Here is a 20,681-nt window from a genome sequence, read left to right on the forward strand (position 1 = left end):
GAATGGTTATTGAAGCTGGCGTTGTCTCTCCCTGTTGTAATGCCTGCAGTCATGTTGTAGTCCTTAGTTGAAAGTTGAGAGTGTGAGCCAGGCCTTCTGGTGACTAACTGCTGCTGTGAGTATGCCCAGGGGAAGGGGAGGGTTAGTGTTTTCAGGAAAGAAGGGTGGTGGAGGTTAAAGATCTATTGTGTGTGAATGTATTTTCCCCTAACAGTGGCATGTGTGTACTCTGGTGTCTCACAGTGTCCCACTCCATCACTGCCTAGTATCTACTAACTGATAACAACATAAAGAAAAAAAAAGGTTTCATTAAGGAGTGTGTGTGTATGTGTGTGTGTGTGTGTGTGTGTGTGTGTGTGTAGTGAAATATATTTACATCACTATTAACAGTCTTAGCAGTATAATTATATAACTACAGAAATAGAACTATATTTGAATAATTTATACATCTCACAGTGTTTTATGACTCTTGATTAATGGGATATATAATACATTATAAAATACAGTACTGTGCAAAATCAGGGATTATATGAATATTTAATATCAGTCAAACTCACCAAGTACAATCTACTTTGAATATAAACAGCAAAACAAAATAGAAAATCTGTATTTGAAAATTACCCAGGCCTTGACAATTGAGTATATCCTTTATTTTTGTATTTCGTTTTGAACACTTCAAATAGCTTAGTAACTTAGGAACGCCTTAAAGAGGGTACTTTGTTCTTTGGCTCTGTCTACGTTTGCAGATTTTACAGCTGTCCTGAAATCAAGGGTGAGGGAAGTATGACGGGGCGGTTTCCTAACTTCCTCCAAATGTTACATAGTGGTCTTTCTACAGTGCCTAGCCTGGAATAGCAACATTGGGGTCTTTGTTCTCACTATTACAGCTCAGGGACGATTCAGTGATTCACAGTGACGCTGTAATTTAAAGGGGGAAATACTACATATTGTTGCTTTATTAAAGTGTGGAACCGCTATATAAGCCAAATTCTCACTTCTTATTTCTTCCCACTAATTGAATATTTGGTTTCCACGCCTTATTCCGTTAAACCGTTCCCACAAATTATTTCAAAATGATTCAAATATCATATGAGACTTTTAAACAGTTATTTTTGTCCAAAGTTTAATGGACATATCACACACACACACACACAAACACCACCCATGAACCGTGTTTCTAGCTGTAATAGCGAAACCCCGCTCTGATAGGCTGCCGGGCACTATGACGTCACCGATCCGTGCTCGCACCGCTGTTGTGAGTGTCGAGAGCGCTCGCGCTGCCGCTCCCGAACTACGGAGCGATGGGCAAACTGCAGGAGTTCAGCATCTCCTTCACCAACAACAAAGTGGTGTACAGCCCCGGAGAGTCCATCTCAGGGTCCGTCCGAGTGACCACCGCCAGCGCTCTACAGTACAAAGGTTAGCAGCTGGAGCCCGCTCTCTTATTCACGCACTAGCGCCGAGGTCGGGCTTCTGATTCGAATCCTCTGTTCCACCTTAAACGCTGCAGTAATTACATATAGTCTCCCGAGGCGCCAAGCTGTAACCGCTGCGACATTTAAGGTGGAGCGGAAAATTCCGATTAGAAGCCAACTTAGGTCTTGTCGCTGAAATGTATAGATACTGCATTGAGAGGGATAGAAAGAAAGAGAGAGTGACTGTTAAGTAGAAATAGAGAAATAGGAATGTGTGAAAGAGAGAGAGAGAGACGTGACTGAGTGAAAGAAAGGGGAAAAAAATAACGGTAAATGATTTAGAAAGAGAAAAGACAGGTAAGGGGGAGAAAGAAACGGACCTGAGAGAGAGAGAGAGCGCATAGCGACTGAGTGTGTTTACAGGCTGGGTTTCCTTCGGTCGCTAATACAGCTGTTGTGTCGGTGTTGTTAGTTTTCTATGCGAGCTCTGTATTAAAATATCGAAGTAGCCGTTTTGTTGTCGCAGTCATTGAGTTAAGGTTGGTGTTACGAACCCTGGTCCTAGGCAACCCCAGCTCTGCACAGCGTAATTACCTATTAATCAGCTCATTAGCAAGCCCTTACTGAGCAGACCAGGGAGTGTTGAGGTGGTGGAAGTGCTAAAATCTCTGGACAGTGTGTCCAGGGCTTGGGAAATACAGGTGTAGATCATCACTGTGACTTTTAGTGTCATAGGAAAGTGTTTTGAAGAATAGAGGATATGATATAATTATGGTGACATTGCAATGCAGAGTGGAGAAGTGACAATCTGTCATAGAGAATGGGGATTCAGTTAAATGGGATTTTAATGCAATTGCTTTTTTTGTACACCACATTTTATACATAAACGTATTATTAGCACTCAAAAAAATCCCAATTCTTCTTTCCTCGTTGCTCTAATGTTGTTAGACAGCCGTGGCACAAAATGCGTACAGTGATTTTTACATCATTTGAAAACTAAATGGATCCAGTTGGTCTATTTATTTGTTTGTTTGTGTATGTTTGCTATCACATAATTCCTGTGTGCTGTCACACGTTTCTCAGTTTCACACAAGGCACTGATGCTTAAATAAACATGTGACAGGCTTCTGTGAGCTTTTTGTCAGCTCATTTGCATGAACTTCCTTGAAAGCCCATCACTACGAAGTAGGGCTGAATGATTAATTGTATTTCTACTAAAAGAGTGTGCTATTTCCGTTTTGCATGAGCTGCATTTTTATTTATAGCCTACATTTCCAACATTGATATCTAAAAAAAAAGACTTATCTGGGGAAATAAGCAGAGTAGCACTGAGTTTATGAACTTCCTGTGGATAAGTTAATCAGAAGTAACCAAACACATGTTCACAACCAGAGCCACGGCTGACGGGCAGCCTGGCAATTTACATACAGCATTACAGCCTTATGTCAGGAAAAACGTATATGCTTCGAATCAAATCACCGTTTTGGTCAGACAAAATCGTGAATCGATATGTTCCGCAAACTTTCAGACTTTGCATGAATTAGCCGTGCCTTCTAATTACACACTTTGTTTCTCCAAATGTTATGGATTAGAACTTTTTTTGTGGAAACAATATAGTGGCTTTCCAAAAGGACCACTTTTATTGCTGTGGATAACAATCTATTTGAATATTTAGTAAAAATATGACATCCAAAATTTCAAGACATTTTCATGATAAACATTATACAGGGTGGGTAATTTATATGGATACACCTTAATAAAATGGGAATGGTTGGTGATATTAACTTCCTGTTTGTGGCACATTAGTATATGGGAGGGAGGAAACTTTTCAAGATGGGTGGTGACCATGGTGGCCATTTTGAAGTCGGCCATTTTGAATCCAACTTTTGTTATTTCAATGGGAAGAGAGTCATGTGACACATCAAACGTATTGGGAATTTCACAAGAAAAACAATGGTGGGCTTGGTTTTAACGTAACTTTATTCTTTCATGAGTTATTTACAAGTTTCTGACCACTTATAAAATGTGTTCAAAGTGCTGCCCATTGTGTTGGATTGTCAATGCAACCCTCTTCTCCCAGTCTTCACACACTGATAGCAACACCGCAGGAGAAATTCTAGCGGAGGCTTCCAGTATTCATAGTTTCAGGTGCTGGACATTCTGGATATTCTCTCTTTATAAATGAATGCTGCAGCTTGTGTTTTCTGAGTACTGCTGATATCTACCATACATAGTACTTACACAAACAAACATTGTGCCACAGAGTTGATAAATAACATTTATATTATTAATTTATTTTTATTTATTCCTTCTAATTGCAGAGGGAAAAAGTGAGAATGCAGTCTTAAAGGCATCTATCAGAATGTTTCATCTTCTTAGCCTTTCTGTGTGATGTTTTCATATGGCAGAAGACAGTTCATGCAGGCAATAAACAGTCAGCGTCATAGCTGAGTAGTTTCCCTTTGAAACTGCAGTGTTCCACATACAGTCTCAACAGACAGAGCCAGACAGTCAGTGTTTCTTTTGTCTTACTTCCTCAGGAACCAATCGTATGAAGTTGCAGGCTAGGTAAAATAAAGACACATCAAGAAATAAACAATGGTCCTCCAAAGTGCCTGCTATCAAGCATCTGCCAGCACAATATCAGAACCACTTATTTAATCTCATGTCCTCAGAAGTGTAAGTAGGTGGCTGTGTGAGTGAATGTGTGAGTGTGTGTTGCCCTGTGAAGGACTAGTGCCCCCTCCAGGGTGTATTCAGTGATTCCGGGTAGGCTTCAGACCCACCGCGACCCTAAATTTTGTCCTCTGTTGTGCAGCCATATACTGAAGAATACTTCTTGCCACCTTTACTTTAAAGGGCATCCACCCAGCCGTGGGGTAGTCTATCTCAGCCTCACACATTTCCGCAAGTAGACACTGAGATAAGAAAGTAGGTTAGGCAAGGTTGTGGAGCTTTTAGGCCACAGAGTATGCATTGTGTTTTGTGTAAATGGACCAAATTACATTAGAAGTTTAGAGAAAGTGGGAAGTTACCACGTAGGCTATTGATCCCTGTGACCAAGTGGATGGCTCCAAAAAAAAAGTCCACTGTGCTTATGTACACTGTGTCTAAAAGTGTGTAGATAATTATAAGTAATAATAATAAGTGATGCACCCATTGCTGGCGCTGACAATAATAATACGCATACAGAGAAGTACAAAATGGGATACTCTGGAGCAGCTGCACATGAGCCTAAAAAGGCCATGGGCTAGAGGGGTATAGTGCCCTAGTGCATTAGACTGTGTTATGAAAGACATCAAATCAAGCAGAGACTGTTAGCACATCAAAGAAGAGCAAACTCCCTATTGATTCCTTTGATTTTTGAAGACGTGTGTGATGAACACGTGTCTGTAAACTTTTGCCAGTAGAGTGTTTGTATGCATCACAATGAGAGAGATTTAGTAGTTTTATGGTGTATGGTGTAATGCATAAATCCACACCCTATCTACTGCTTCCCTTTGTCCCAGATGATTGCTTTGTGAATCATTGTGCCATTGAAAATGTTACCACCCTGAGATCATTCAGCCAAGCATCTCTTCCTCTTTTGTATTCCTGTTCGCTGGGAGAGACTCGGCTCACGTTCAGTAAAGAAATTATACTGTTACTGTCATATCATATTGTAACTCAGTTCTTTTTATTTGTTATTTATTTTCTTTACTCTGTTTGAAAACGCCAGTTGCTTTTGACATTGAGTGTGTGTTTCACAAAGAAAAAATAGAACATTTCTTGGAATTAAATCTAGAAGGATTTCTGAAGGTTTCTAAAATGGCTCATATCCTGTACATTTCTTGCAATTTAATACAGATATATATATATATATATATAAATGTCCTTAGGTCTGGTTGACCTCTGTTCTGGTTTATATTGTGCTGTATTCAGAAAGAAGTCTGAGCTGAAATGGTCTTTTTATGGATTGAATAGACCAAAATATGTAAATTTATTCATAGTTTTATGACATCACAATGATGAGCACTAATAGAAATATTAACAATGCTTATTATGTACCACATCAAACGTGTAGATTTGAGATGAACTGTGAAGAACAGTCTGGAATAAAAAGCCAACAGCTGATTGAAACATGCGTTTTGCGAATAAATCTGGTGCTTGAGATTAACTCTAACCTTTGCGTGTTGTGGGGCATTAATGCTGATTTAGCGATGTGGCTGATTATGTCATCTTTTAAAGGGAGTACCAGGGGCATGTGACTGCTGTGGTTACTCTGCTCATTACAGCTTGTCCATTTCTCGTATCTCTGCTGCATAGATTGACTCTGAGCCCTTACTCACCTTGACTGCTCCCAACACAGCTTTTTTTTTTATTAATTTTGTCATTGCCTCAGGTAGAGGCTGTATATCAACAAGTCAGTACAGCGACTTGATCTGAATTACCTACTCTGTATTTACCCTACACTGCCTACACTGGCCAAATTAACTAGCACTAGATTGATCGATATTTGTTATAGTATCAGTATTCTGAAAAAATATGTCCTGTGGTTATCATGAGTATCACACGCACAGACACATATATATAGAATGAGCTTTTTCAGAAATGTCCATATTCATATTTGTGGATGCTGGTACATACGTGTGTATAAAACACAGAATTGTGGACTAAATCTGCATGTATTTACATTATGTATGGTTTGTTGTTTTGTATGATTTTTCATCACTAAACAAAACAAAACATGTATCTCGGTCACCAAATGTTGCATGAGACATTTTCATGCAAATGAATGCAAAGAAATTATATTCAAGGTCATGTGGGCCATTGTCATAGTTGCATCTAGACTGAAATCTTATTATATTTCCCATTTAAATAGCCATTGATTGTCCAAATGATGCAAAATTAAAATCAGAAAAATGGAGAAATGTTGTTTTTGAGACTGAAAGATAGCAGCATGCTTTTTTTTCCCTCCAGATTTAAAACCCAGTCTGTCAGTCTGATCCTCTCAGGATTTACTAATCGCTGGGACATTAAAAAGACTCAGAACTGAATTTCTTCCAAAGAGAAAAGCTGGTCTACAATCCAACATGATGCTGCCCCTCCCAACTGCCGTGTGTCCTCTCGTCTGCTTAATGTTATTTCAGTGAAATGCCTTCTTCTACACACTAGGGAGGCTTCTTAAAAATGTGACAATGGAACCAAACACCTGTCTAGAATAGTCTAATTTTCCCCCATCTCTAATACTCATTGTGCATGTGTGTGTGTGTGTGTGTGTGTGTGTGTGTGTGTGTGTGTGTGTGTGTGGGCGGGTTGTGGTCAATGATTAGGAGACATTAATTTCCAACAGTGTGTTGGTGTACTTTGTGTAAAGATGACTGTTTTAACTCCCTCAATGCATGTACCGCCACAGAGTCTGAAACAGAAAGAGAAAACAGGAAATGGAAAATTATTTCTCCTCCTGCTATAACTGCCTTAACTTGTCGAGTTCATTCCATAGTGTAACTCTAACTTTTCAAGACTGCTGTAATCATATGCTTCGCACATTTCAAGGTTCTCTCAACGTCTCATGCACTGAACAAATAAAAATACATATGTTCTAATGTCACATCACTTCAAGGAAGTTCCACAAGCAAATTAAAGAAGTGCAATATGGAGAAATGGATTTATATAAAAGGGAGTCAGTGTTTCTTAAGCGTTATCCACAGCAAAATGATGAGGGCTGTGAGAGAGCATATATGTCTTAAATCTGTACTACAAGTAGTGCTTTTATGTAAGCACATTCAGTACTTCCCTCTTACTCAGCCCAACCTCTGGCTATGCAACAGCTGTACAGAGGAAGGGTGTTTTTTTTTTTGTAGTGCTTAGTCAGTCACACATTTTCACTTACTACAGTTTGCTCAACTGAACAGTACTTGTTACTATGTTATTGTCTGTGAAGTAGGGGTAGGCGATATGGTCCTAAAATAATATCGTGATATTTCAGGGTATTTTGGCAATTTTGGCAACGATAATCTTGGCGATGTGAACAAATCACAGATAAATACCAATTTCAACAAAATAAATGTTATTTTAATATAAGTTATATTAAATATATTTAATACATATTAATAATATTAAAGGCTTCTTTCATTTCTAACATAATACCATGGTTTATCGTACATATATTTGTAACCACACCATCTCCACACGACTAAAGTCACTCCCTATTTTTTGGAGCAATTTCCTCTGCCTCAGAGCGGAGAATGTATGCCATATTATGTGTAACTGCATGACATTGTTATATAAACAAGTCATAATATGACGTTTATCACAGTATTGATTTTTTAAAATAATTTTAAAAATGATGACATTCATATTATTGTTCTGTGAAGGCACTTGATTAACTTTAACTGTCTTATTTATTGTGGTCAGCATGCTCAATCCTACAGAGACCAAGACACTCGTGGTTTTTCAGCTCATTGTATGGTATAGGCTTTTAGTGAATACCAAAGTGTGTCAACTCCAGCTATCATGCTAAGACTTCTGGGTCAGTTGGGATTGATTGGAGGAAGTGGTGAGGGATGCAAATCTTCTGGTTCTGGTCACTCGTATCTTTCAAAATCAAATACTCAAATACTCATCCTCTAAGGGGTTACTAGAGATTACATTTAAGTCATTTCTGATGTGTGTTTCTGGTACAGAATACATATATTTATTATTGTTAGAATAATCACAGCTGTAATTATTTATTTGAACTCCCTGTGGTATCAGCCAAACCTGAATATTTACCCTAATCATTAACACTACCACCTTTAGGCACTGGCAGATTTTAAAAAAGTCCTTCAACCGTCAAGATTCATCATCAGAAGATGGTTTTCTTAGTCTTTAAACTGAAAATCTAAGGTCTACTTTAGCACCACTGATACAAGTACACAGGTTTAGGGCATGTTTCTTGAATGAATATGCTTGCTTTCCTTCAGTGTCAGGTCCTGGACATGTATGGGGACACGTTTGTGTTGAAAGAAGCTCCTGTGTTTACAGGACATAGGACGTGCACCATATAGAATTACAAGCTGAGTACCGCAGATCGAAGTGTAGATTGAAATAAGGGCAGGTGGAAGCACTGTCAGACAGTTCATGGTGTCGTACTTTTGAGCTCAGCCGTGGCAACCTTGTAGAAACAATGCATATCTGTATTATTGATGAGGAAGTACCTGTTTTTTCAGTCTATTTTAGAAAGACTGTGCACAGCAGCACATTACCTCTCCATGCTCTTCATACATGTGTGCTCTTACTTAGCAGCTGTTGCCAGATTTAACAAGATAAGAATCCCATTCAAGCTAACGAGAGATGGTAAAGTATTTTGTTTAAAGTTAATACATAACACAGCGTTTCCCGTTTGAAGTATGAGCTTATCGTTGCTGTGTTGTTACTGTTTAGAACATGGCAGATTGGAACTACAAATGTAGAGTACACAATATCGTTTGAAAATATATAATAATATGCTTTACCTCTTGAAAGCTAAGGTTAATTAAGTTATTGAATGTATATAAAAGAAGTTAAGGGTCCTGGCAATTTACATTCAAGTCACATCTTTGTGCATTAGTTTTGTAAATCTTGTCCAACCTTGCAACAGATACTAAATGTTATATTTTAAGTACAGTCCAGTAGGTGCATTGGCTTGCCCTAGAGTTTAATAGAAGCAGTAGATTTCATTAGACATTACATTAGAATAGAATCTAAATAGAAAGTAATGTACAGAAACAGCATTGGTGTATACTTAATATAGTACGACAGTATTATAGACAGTACCTTGACAAATGCTTACACAATCATTTGAGCTTGTGATTAAATGTGTTCTGCGTCCTGAGTTTACTATCCTGAGTCGAAAATCTGAGTGTGAAAGTTGGTGATTAAGCTTCTGTGTAATTCCCACAGGCTTGTTGCCTGTCATCTCCATAGTGAAGCCCCTCTATTCATTAGCCTCTAGCCCAGACGGATTGATCCTGTAAGGCAAAACCACTGTTACTGTAGATAGAAACGTCCTTCAGGACTGCACTGGCTTTGTGTAAAGCCCTGGGAGTCCTCCCCCTTTAAAATGAGTGCTGTTGCACTTTACCTGGAAAAAAAAGATTATTAGTTATTAGTGTGGTTATTAAAAAGGCAAATAAAAATATGTAAAACCAATTTTTTAAATAGTTATTCAAAATTATAGAATATATTTTGATTAGTTTATTCATTTTTTTAAACAATTTTATTAATATTATTTATATTAATAAAGCAAACAAATCCTGTACTATTTATGTGTTCAGATGCTTGAAATCCTAAGTTGCTTTATTGAATAGACGTTTATTAGCTGGACATATTACTTAAGGAACCAGTGACATTGTTTATATTTACAGTTCTATAGACCTAGGTTGTTTTACATTTAACAATATATTTAATTGTTTACAGTACACTAGTAAAGAGAGTAAAGATAGCAGTTATTTTTTTAAATCACTGTATTCTGTTTTGACTCAGACTCTTGTAGAAAGCAATAGGTGCTTATACAATGTGAGCATGCTAATGCCTGTCCAGCTTATGTGCTTTTCTACCTCTCAGTGAGAATGAAATGGCGCAGCTGAATCTGTAAACCAGGGGTCTGCTGTTTTATCCTTGAAGAGTGGTTGTGGCTATAAGTTTCATGTATATGTTCTAATCATGCAGAAATACACCTGATATTCCACTTGTTTATTCAGGTGGTAATAGCCTTGGAACTGTAAGGTATGGGGTATGTTTCTTGATTTGCATAAAAACCAGTGGCCACACTGGCCCTTATTGGATCAGATTTGTGAGCATTGCTGTAGGGCACCCCTCTGCTCTGTTAAGCAATAAGCACTGCTTTTTTTTGAAGTCCCCCTCCAGGGTGTTCTCTTATTCAAGAATTATTTTTTTGTACAAGTCTGTAACCAGTGCTGAGACCAGATTTCCCTGTAGCAAGATCTGGAGAGCTTTCTAATTAAATATGCTCACAATGTAGCTTTAGCACACAGGACACAGAGGAGTTTTCTTTTCTTTAGAATAGCTCAGAGTTCAGTCACAGTGATGTAGCTCCCACTCTTTGTTTAATTAATCCTGTGAAAGTGGAAATCCCTGAAGTCATTTACAAGAATCTAACACTGTATTGCCAAATGTTTGTAGATACTTGCTCATCCAACCTTTCTTTTGAGACCAGTGATATTATTATGTAGTTTGTCCCCTGTATCTGAATGTATAGAACCATTTGGGTGAGGATTTGATGGCATTCAGGCATAAGAGCATGAACAAGGGCAGATATTGATGATGAATTATTTATTGTGAATGTAATGGATGTAATGTAATGTGCTGTGGGGTTTTCTGGAAATCCCTTGGTATTGACCATGGTGGTAGTGAGTTATTATAAGTAACCAGCCTCCCTTGTGATGTGTAGTTCTTTGGAATGAATCACAAGTGATCATCATTGCTGCAAACCCAGCCTTGCTCATCACCACACGTTAAGTTTTAGGCTGTAGATTCAAAGTGAAACAAAATGCGTGTGACCCGATTGTTTCCCAACTAAGGCCTGTCTAGACGTAGACTAAATAATGAATATCTTCACAACCCCCTTATACTAATTAGCAAATCCTTTTCCGCTCTATGAAAGTGAGACTAAAAACACAGTGAGCAGTGAGCATTTGAGAATAGTGAAAATACACTGTGAACACTTGAGACCACTTTCACTCTAACGCTTAACACACTTTACCTCTGTAATTGAGTCAAGTGTTGTATTAATTGGAGCTCCATGGTCTCAGCATTTATGTATTGTTTTGGTTCTCCATGTACACTTTGCTTTTACTAAGAAATCCTATCAAACTGCTGATAGTTGGGATAGTCTCTAATTCATTAGATAGAGGTTATGAACTTATTTTAGAGCCTAAACATTTACGATGTCAAGGATTAAGCCAACTCCTGGATTAAACATTCATTCATTATCTGTAACCCTTATCCAGTTCAGGGGCACGGTGGGTCCAGAGCCTACCTGGAATCATTGGGCGCAAGGCGGTAATACACCCTGGAGGGGGCGCCAGTCCTTCACAGGGCAACACAGACACACACACACTCACACCTACGGACACTTTTGAGTCGCCAATCCACCTACCAACGTGTGTTTTTGGACTGTGGGAGGAAACCGGAGCACCCGGAGGAAACCCACGCAGACACGGGGAGAACACACCAACTCCTCACAGACAGTCACCCGGAGCGGGAATCGAACCCACAACCTCCAGGTCCCTGGAGCTGTGTGACTGCGACACTACCTGCTGTGCCACCGTGCCGCCCTGGATTAGAGGGACTAGACTTGATCCCCGTCTGGGAAACCATCCCTTAATAAAAGAAACCAAATATAGTCTTGGTGCCTTCATTGTTACCTTTGTTGTCATGAACATTTTGGTGAATCCTTGTTTTTACTGGGACTTTTCTTAATATTCACAGCAATATTTATGCCAACACATCCTTTGTTATGTCAATATGTGTTCAATAAAGTGCTAGAAATGTGTGATGACTACTTTATTAAGGTAGTCCTTGTTCAGCATTTTGTTAAAACATGAGTGAGTATGTGGGACAGGGAATTACAAGCCAGTTTAATGTAAAGGTGCTTCATACCTAAAAATTTAACATCACTCCACAGAACTGGGAAATGCCCAGCCTCTTTCTACCTGCTTCTCTCTCTCTCTCTCTCTCTCTATCTATCTATCTCTCTCTCTCTCTCTCTCTCTCTCTCTCTCTCTCTCTCACACATATCATCTCTGTGTCTGTCTATTCTTTGTCTCTGTACTCCCCTGTAACACTAAATGAAAGGGTTTGACTCAGCTCTGTGCTGGTGCAGAATGAGTGGTCTGATTGTTGATATGAGATACACTTCTGAAGCTTGTATTCTGAGTCAGTGTGTGTAACAGCTGCTGTGACTTACCTCGAGACAGGGCTGGGTAAAACTAACAATGAGTTAAAGTGTTCGCTCATGATCTGATCTCAGGGTGCTTTTTATTGGCTGAATGTAAGAAACTAGCAAAGAGTTTTAGATGATTAAAAAACTGGCTGTTGTAGCGGGCGTCAAGGTTACAGTTCAGTGTGCTTTTAAAATATTACAGTCAGTTACAATCTGAGAATCAGTTGTTATTTATTGAGTGATATATGAATATTTATGCAGATGTGCACTGAAACTAAAGTAGCTTTAGATGCACGTGCGAAAGAGTGCACGGTGAGTGCGAGTGTTCCGTGTTTGTGCTGCTAATATGGCTTGTGTATAATTAATGATTACACTTAAAACCCCGTGTTGGACCTTGGCAGCTGTCTGTTAATAGTCAATGTTTTATTATCCAGCTCGTAAATGTATTAACTATTTACGAGGTAGTGGAATACACACAATAACAAAAACACACTACAAAATAAACACGTATAATATGCAATTGTAATTGGTTCTTACATCTCAAAATCAACTTGAATTGCCACTTTAGAAAGAGTTTCTCACGTCAGTGGAATTCCAGGGAAAAGCAGAAATACTTAGTTTCCTTTTCACACTAAAAAGGTTTTTGATGCAACAACTGTGTGCTAGTGTCACTATATTCAGCCTGTGTTCAAGATATTACACTTTGATCAATTTAAAAGTTTGCGATCGTCTTCATGAGGTCTAAGTAATTTATGTTAAGAAAACAGGCACAAACAGGAGCATAAACCTGTACAGTTAGGAAAAAAATTACTTGTTCCTTTAAGCTAAAAGTCATGTAGTACTCTCAAGTGAAGGCTATGGACGTGGGGGGACGACTGGAATATTTCACATTCTTCTGTTGACCAGCCTTAATGCCTCCAGCAAACATCAGGAGAATGTGAATCTGAATCTTGTGTTTACATGAGCCACATAAAACTGTGCTCATGTGTTTATTATATACTCAGATCTGAATAGACATTTCAATTACAGATGTTTACAGTTTAAACTGTGTATATTGACTCTTTATACACAGCAAAGATGTAAAGTACACAACTTCAAGAAAGGCAACTTTTACAGGTGAATCCAAGCACATTCTCAGACCTTAAATGTAATTAAATGGGAAGGCATACTATCACCAGTGAATCTTGAGTATTTCCAGTGGTTCGTCATGGAATTAAAACACATTTATTTTTGGTTCCATTCATTCCATGTTCAACTTTGAGGAATACGTTCTTTCAGTGGGAGTTGGGTGTTTATGTACAAATCATTTGAAAATTACTGGGTGAGAATGACAGAGTGTGGCTTCCTGAGTGTTAATATTTACCAGTTAATGGGTTAAAGAGAACAGTACCAGGTGGTCTTTGCTGGAATGTTACACAGTCATGGCCACAGTAGACAGATGGGTTTTTCCCAGCTGTGATAGCCTTTGTGTTCAGGTGCGTTTCACAGTGAACAAAGAGCTCATTGGCTTCCAACTAGCCAGGACTGGATACGGCTTTATAGCCTTGAATTCTTCAAGTATCAAGTGGAGTATTTGTGGCTGAAGTAGGGCTGTGTGATAATGTCCAGAGGGATGGACATAATTGTTTTGCTTGATATATAAATTACAATCAATTTGTTTATTCGGATATTGGAGCTTTACCAGGTTCAGTGACAGTAATTTTTTGTGTTCTTACTTGTACTGAGAAAGCAGAATGTACTTATACTAAGACTGTACTAAATGTATAGAGACATGTTTGACCTGAGCGTTCATATTCTTTCATATTTCAAGAGTGTCTAGGCTTAGTAACAGTGTCTCTCTGAGTGTTCTCAGAGTGATTTGTGTGCGTATTATTAACCAATAGCATGGTCATAATCCAATGACTTGATAATGGAAGTACGAAAATGAAGTGTATTGCTGATTGAGCTTCTTCTGTTGAAAGATAAATCGATTCATTTATAATATAAATATATATATGGTGCTCCAAATGCCTTCTTTATCATTCAAGAGTATGTGAATTTGCACAAGGTGGAGTTAAATATGAGGAGTGAGTGAGAGAGAGATTGAAGCCAAGGTCATTTTTCATAACTCATTTTGCTTCTGCTAATCTGAAAGGGTTCACCCAAAGCAGATGTGCTGGTCGAGTTGTACGAATAAATCCTCTCTACATGGCAAGCTTAATTGTAGCTCATCTGTCTTTTCTGTGATTCAGGACTCTAGTACAGCTGAGAGTGTCTGGAGGGGATTCTATGTAGGGGTGAGGCAATTACATTTATGTTTTGTCAGTTCAGTAGGTGAGTGTCTTCTGTGTAGTGATGCAGAAATATGTCAGTCAATTTGAACACTGCTTATAAGTTCATTGCTTGAGCTGGGTGCGGTGAAATAAAGTTAGAGCAATAAAGCACCTATTCTGGATCTTTTAAATTCCTCATTGTTGGTAGTGTCAGTGTTGGACGGTTTCATGGTCCTGGGGTTGTGGGTTTGAGCCCTGCTCATTGAGGAGGAGTTTCATGTCTGCCTGGGATTCCTCCAGGGGCTCCGGTTTCCTGATATGGTCCAAACACACAAACATTGGTAAGTGGATTGGCTGCTCAAAAGTGTCCATAGGTGTGAAAGTGTGAGTGTGTGTCACCCTGCGAAGGACTGGCGCTCCCTCCTGGGTGTGTTCCTGCCTTGCGCGCAGTGATTCCGGGTAGGCTCTGGACCCATTGGGACCCTGAACTGGATAAGTGGTTATAGATAGAATGACAGAATGAATAAATCCCTTATAGAATGTGGAGATTTGTTGGTATACTGTAGTGGGTAAAACCAATGCTTCAACATTTGGCTAAAATGGAGTTTTGCTTTCAGAAATTAGTATCACAGGGTTGTTTTTATGGCCTAGCTTTAGTAGCAGTTGGCCACTCCTATTAACAGAAGTTCAGATGGAGTAAATGTGTTCCAACCGTATCTGCAAACCTAAGCAATACGTGTGTGACTTCTTGTTTTTTCATGGGTTTTACTTCATCAAAAATCAAACCCATCATTACCATGATCACTGGTGATTTACTGTTTTGTTTATCACTTCCTTCCTTATGTTTTTGGAGTTTTATCCAATGAGATTATTTCAGTTTCAATGGAACAACATGAAGTTCTGTTACTGTTGAAGTGGTTTTGTTAAGTTTAATCGGGTAGGAAATTGGAAAAGCTTGAATGATACATGGCAGGAGTTGGTGCAGGCTCAGTCTGAGTGGAGCTAATGTGTGACTAAACTAGCTAATGTGTGACAGCACTGCACTGTTGAATAATTCTACCCTAATAAGCTTCTTATGCTCATGTGAGAGACAGAAAATGAGAGCACATAGTAAGTGACAGACACTGGGCAGAAAGAATGACAATTTTTCTGCCTTCTGCTATAATGGGGACTGGGATGTTATTCCATAGTTTTACCAAACCATAGATACTACTGACATTCCAATTATTGCTTTAGACTGAGAAAGGATTTGTCATTTTAGCACAAAGTAGCCACACTGCCTTAAAATATAGAACAAACTGAACATCTAATGTACCCCCCCCCCAAAAAAAAAACCAATAATAGGGCAGTTCAGTAAACCATTTGGAATTATGTATGTCATATTATCTATACTGTGTGAGGCCTTGTCAGTTTTATATGTGGTTTCTCTGAGTCCTAAATCTGATCCCTGAAGGCAACATCATCAAACTGTTTATCTGAGACATGACAGTGTTTCTCCTGAGACCTGAAGCTGTATGGAAGCATTCCTGAGACCTGAAGCTGTCCCGAAACAGGTGTTTGAACTCCTGAAGATGTGTTCAAGAAGAAGACCAGGTGTCCTGAAAATGCATTAACATGCATAACTTACCATTTGGCAGGTAGTGTTATAAGACTTACGCTGGGGATGGCCTTGGCCTTAAGGTTAGAGAAGTGAGGGTCCACAGCTGAAGTGCTCTTGAGCAAGGCACGCAACCCCCCAAACAGCTCCTCAGCTGCAGAGGTGGTTGGCAGACTGCTGCTCCAGTTGTTTGTGTGTTCACTGTCCCTAGTGTTTGTGAGGAATTGCTCACTAGTGTGTGTTTGTATGTTCAATACCATGGATGTGTTAAATGCAGAGAAGAAATTTCCTTAAGGGGATCAATAAACGTTCTTCTTGTTCTTCTGTATCTGTCTGCCACTGTGAACGATGTAAATACATTTTTACTTCCATTGCAAATAAAAGCATATTAATGGTCATTATATGCATCTTTAGTTAGTAGACAAAGTACATGTGAATTTCTTTTCCCTCCCCTAGCTGTAATAATGACACTCATTCATAACCAGCCTGAACGTAACCAAATCCTGAGTTTAGCCGTATTTCTGTTTTATTTCACTGCGCTTCAGTTTCACTTACACTTCTGTTCAGATATTCGCATCATGATCTGACAGTCAACTTGAGTTTCCTTTCAACTTTGATGTTTGTGAGAAGAGCGGCAGCTCCTCTTCACCTCGTATGATGGGAAATATGTAATCTAGTCATGTCTCAAGTCAGGGAGAGAGAGGTGCCGATCGATCGGTTTTAACAACCACTGAGAACATAGACATATTGAGAACACACACTTACTGTAGCAGGATATCTTTCCTGCCGTGGTCTGTCATTTCTGTTCCTTATATTGTCTGAGTAATTAACAATGCATTTACTGGATGTGAAATTGTAGAACTTCCTGTCAACGAGGCAGTATCCTCCAATGACCCAACACTGGAAGTCAACTTCCTGTCCAGTCAACTGGAAGCCATAGTGCAAAGCAGAGGATTCAGTTTCTAAAATCAATAGGTTCATGTTTGGAGATGCTATGGAACTCTCAATATATAAACATATGAGTTCACGTATTATTTGAATCCTTGAACTCCATACTATAAATCATTCTGTTGCTCAACAATAGTAGTCTATTGTAAAATATCTATTTTTCTTGTTAATTTAACACTAATAACTGCTACCAAACATTTATTTAATGCTTAAATTGCTTTTAATGTCTTGATTTTAATTGATATTATAAGAATTGTATTGAACATAGCCTAAAATGTGTGTGAGTATATACTTTGTCTTGAAAACTACATTATGAAACAAGCAAATACAAGCACAAGAATATAATCCATGCACCAGTAGCATTTTATCATTACTCTGATTTAACAAAACAATGATAAGTGCTTAAGCTACAAATCTGAAGAGTTCTCACACTCACGCATTCCCTCAAACTGCTTTCCGTTAAAGGACGCCTCATATACAATGTCACCTCATATATACAATAGAAAATGTCAGAATGTACAGTAGGAGAAAATGCTTGAATTCTATTCACTAATACATTTTACTCAGCACATCATATACATGTGTGTACTACAAAACGTCAGAGGCAGAAGTCCTTAGGATGAGATGCTTAGGGTTAGCAATGTATAAGCAAAACTACTTATTGAAAATTAGTAAATATTATTAGAATTATTTATTCATTCATTATCTGTAAGCGCATTTGGGTCGCAGTGGGTTCAGAGCCTACCTGGAATCATTGGGCGCAAGGCAGGAATACACCCTGGAGGGGGCGCCAGTCCTTCACAGGGCAACACAGACACACACACACATTCACACCTACGGACACTTTTGAGTCACCAATCCACCTACCAACGTGTGTGTTTTTTTTGGACTGTGGGAGGAAACCGGAGCACCCGGAGGAAACCCACGCGGACATGGGGAGAACACACCAACTCTTCACAGTCACCCGGAGCGGGAATCGAACCCACAACCTCCAGGTCCCTGGAGCTGTGTGACTGTGACACTACCTGCTTCACCACCGTGCCGCCCTAGAATTATTTAATCATACTGAATTATTAATTAAAGTAAGCTAAACCATAGTATAATTTGTTGTACTGCCATAAGAGCACCCCTTCACCTAAATCATGCTTGCATCTTCTGCCTAATTGAAGAAGAAAATGAAGGAAGAAGTAGAAGGAGAAAGAAGAAGAAGAAGAAAGATGATGCGTTACTTTACTAAACCCCTTGGGGAAATTGATTCTCTGCACTTAATCTATCTTGGGTAGTGAACATATACACACATACACACCTTTAGGCACCCACACTAGGGGCATTGAGTGCACACACAACAAGAGGTTTTGGCAGCTAGTTACCTTGCTCAAAGGCAATTCAGCCATGGATACTGAGGGAGGAGAAAGCACACTTCCTGCACTGCACCCTCCTCCACTTCTATTTTTTAAAGGAGGTACATTGTTTTGTTTTTTTGTCTTGACTCATTTCAGTTGGTAAAAATAAATGCTATGTGGTTCCATGAACCTATTTCACAGAAAAAGTAGCATCACAACAAAGTAATCAGGAGCCTCTTAGTAAACTAAATAATATGGAAAAGTAGTGCTTTAGAAACAATTAAACGTCTGAGTGCAGAGTGTATGAGTTGGATATGTCATTGCTGCTCTAATCTGAAGTGTGCCTTGAGGTCTGGTGCTCTCTGAATGCTGTGGGTTCAGTAGTGTAATAAGCTGAAGACAGGAGCTCTCATGTGAGACTGCAGAGCTGCTGAGTGATGGAGAAAGCGTACATGTCTAATTGCTTCTTTAAATTTTAATCATGACAAGAGTATGCAGGCTTACATTACAGGCCATCTGATGTGTCTGAGGCTTCTCTCTATCATCTGAAGCTGTCTACCTCATACTGAGGCTTGTTCTGTGCCTTTATGCAGCAACATATGTGAATAGCTCTTCTGGCAGGAATTAGAAGACAAAAAGTGTTCATAGTTTAAGATCACGGTTCGCTCAGTAATAGATTGTGGTATTTGTAGGGCATCTCATGATCCATTAATTGATGAATTTTTAAACTGTTCGATTTGAATGCAGCACTTATTAAATTAATATTTCATTTAGGAATGGGAGCAGATGATTTTCAAGTGAACTGAGGCTCAAAACGCATATATTTAGAGGATAAAGTTTCATACCTGTGAGCATAAAGTTGTGTGAAATGTCCCCTGATTGTTTTGTCATTTTTCAGCTTCTTTCTCTCTCTTTTAACCCAAACTCAGCATCTGCAGTGGGCTACTGGGCCCACTTGTTTTAAGAGGTTATAGAGTTTAAGAGTCCAGTTTTGTTCTCTAAAGGTACTTTTCATTCTCTTCTCCAGAAAGAGTCCTGGACATTAAATGGGGCACATGAAATAAAGAAATTTATATAATCTACAATTAAATGTAAAGAATATATACACAGTGACAGTTTTTCTGACAGCGAATAGCCTTGTACTTAAAGACACAAAACAGAAATTTTACACACCACAAGTCCGCCATAAATACTGCCCTCGTTTTGAGATACCATCCACATTTTTAAATACTGAGACATATGTTATTACCATATATGGTTTTACCGCCCAATATTAATTCATTTGAAATATATGATAATTTGGAGGAAGTCAATTTGGCTTTTAGAGAAAAGTGTGGTGTGATCTCCCTGTGTCTGCGTGGGTTTCCTCCGGGTGACTGTCTGTGAGGAGTGTGGTGTGTTCTCCCTGTGTCTGCGTGGGTTTCCTCCGGGTGACTGTCTGTGAGGAGTGTGGTGTGTTATCCCTGTGTCTGCGTGGGTTTCCTCCGGGTGACTGTCTGTGAGGAGTGTGGTGTGTTCTCTCTGTGTCTGTGTGGGTTTCCTCCGGGTGACTGTCTGTGAGGAGTTTGGTGTGTTCTCTCTGTGTCTGCGTGGGTTTCCTCCGGGTGACTGTCTGTGAGGAGTTTGGTGTGTTCTCTCTGTGTCTGCGTGGGTTTCCTCCGGGTGACTGTCTGTGAGGAGTGTGGTGTGTTCTCCCTGTGTTCGCGTGGGTTTCATCCGGGTGCTCCGGTTTCCTCCCACAGTCCAAAAACACACACATTGGTAGGTGGATTGGTGACTCCAAAGTGTCCTTAGGTGTGAGTGTGTGAGTGAATGTATGTGTTGCCTTGTAAAGGACTGGCGCCGCCTCCAGGGTGTGTTCCCGCCTTGCTCCCAATGATTCCAGGTAGGCTCTGGACCCACTGTGACCGTGAACTGGATAAGCACTTACAGATAATGAATGAATGAATGTGTCCAAAGAGATTGTAAGGCACTTTTGCCATATTGTGATATACAAATAAACCCATTAAACTGTTTTTCAACATCTCCTTATTTTTACGGAATCAAAAACGGCACACCACTGTATTTTATTAGAACAAATAGTGATTTTTTTCAGTTTTTCACCTAGTGTTTCTGTTAGATATTTCATTTCACTTTTGCAGTAAATGCATCATTTTGATCTGTTTTCTTGTCTGTTAATGCGTTTTAAAATGTTAACTGTACTTTCTAAACTGTGGTGAA

The 20,681-nt window shown here is 39.1% G+C and overlaps 1 protein-coding gene across 1 annotated transcript in view; it reads left to right on the forward strand.

The window, feature by feature from the left end:
- Positions 1-1,253: 1,253 nt before the first annotated feature.
- Positions 1,254-20,681, forward strand: part of arrdc1b (arrestin domain containing 1b) — a 47,429-nt gene continuing 28,001 nt past the window's right edge. Inside the window, exon 1 of the mRNA XM_066645486.1 lies at positions 1,254-1,419. Coding sequence (XP_066501583.1) covers positions 1,302-1,419 — 118 coding nt within the window. The 5' untranslated portion in view covers positions 1,254-1,301. The remainder of the gene's footprint in view (positions 1,420-20,681) is intronic.

This window comes from Hoplias malabaricus, chromosome 15 (genome assembly GCF_029633855.1).
Source record: "Hoplias malabaricus isolate fHopMal1 chromosome 15, fHopMal1.hap1, whole genome shotgun sequence".
Lineage (NCBI taxonomy): Eukaryota > Metazoa > Chordata > Actinopteri > Characiformes > Erythrinidae > Hoplias > Hoplias malabaricus.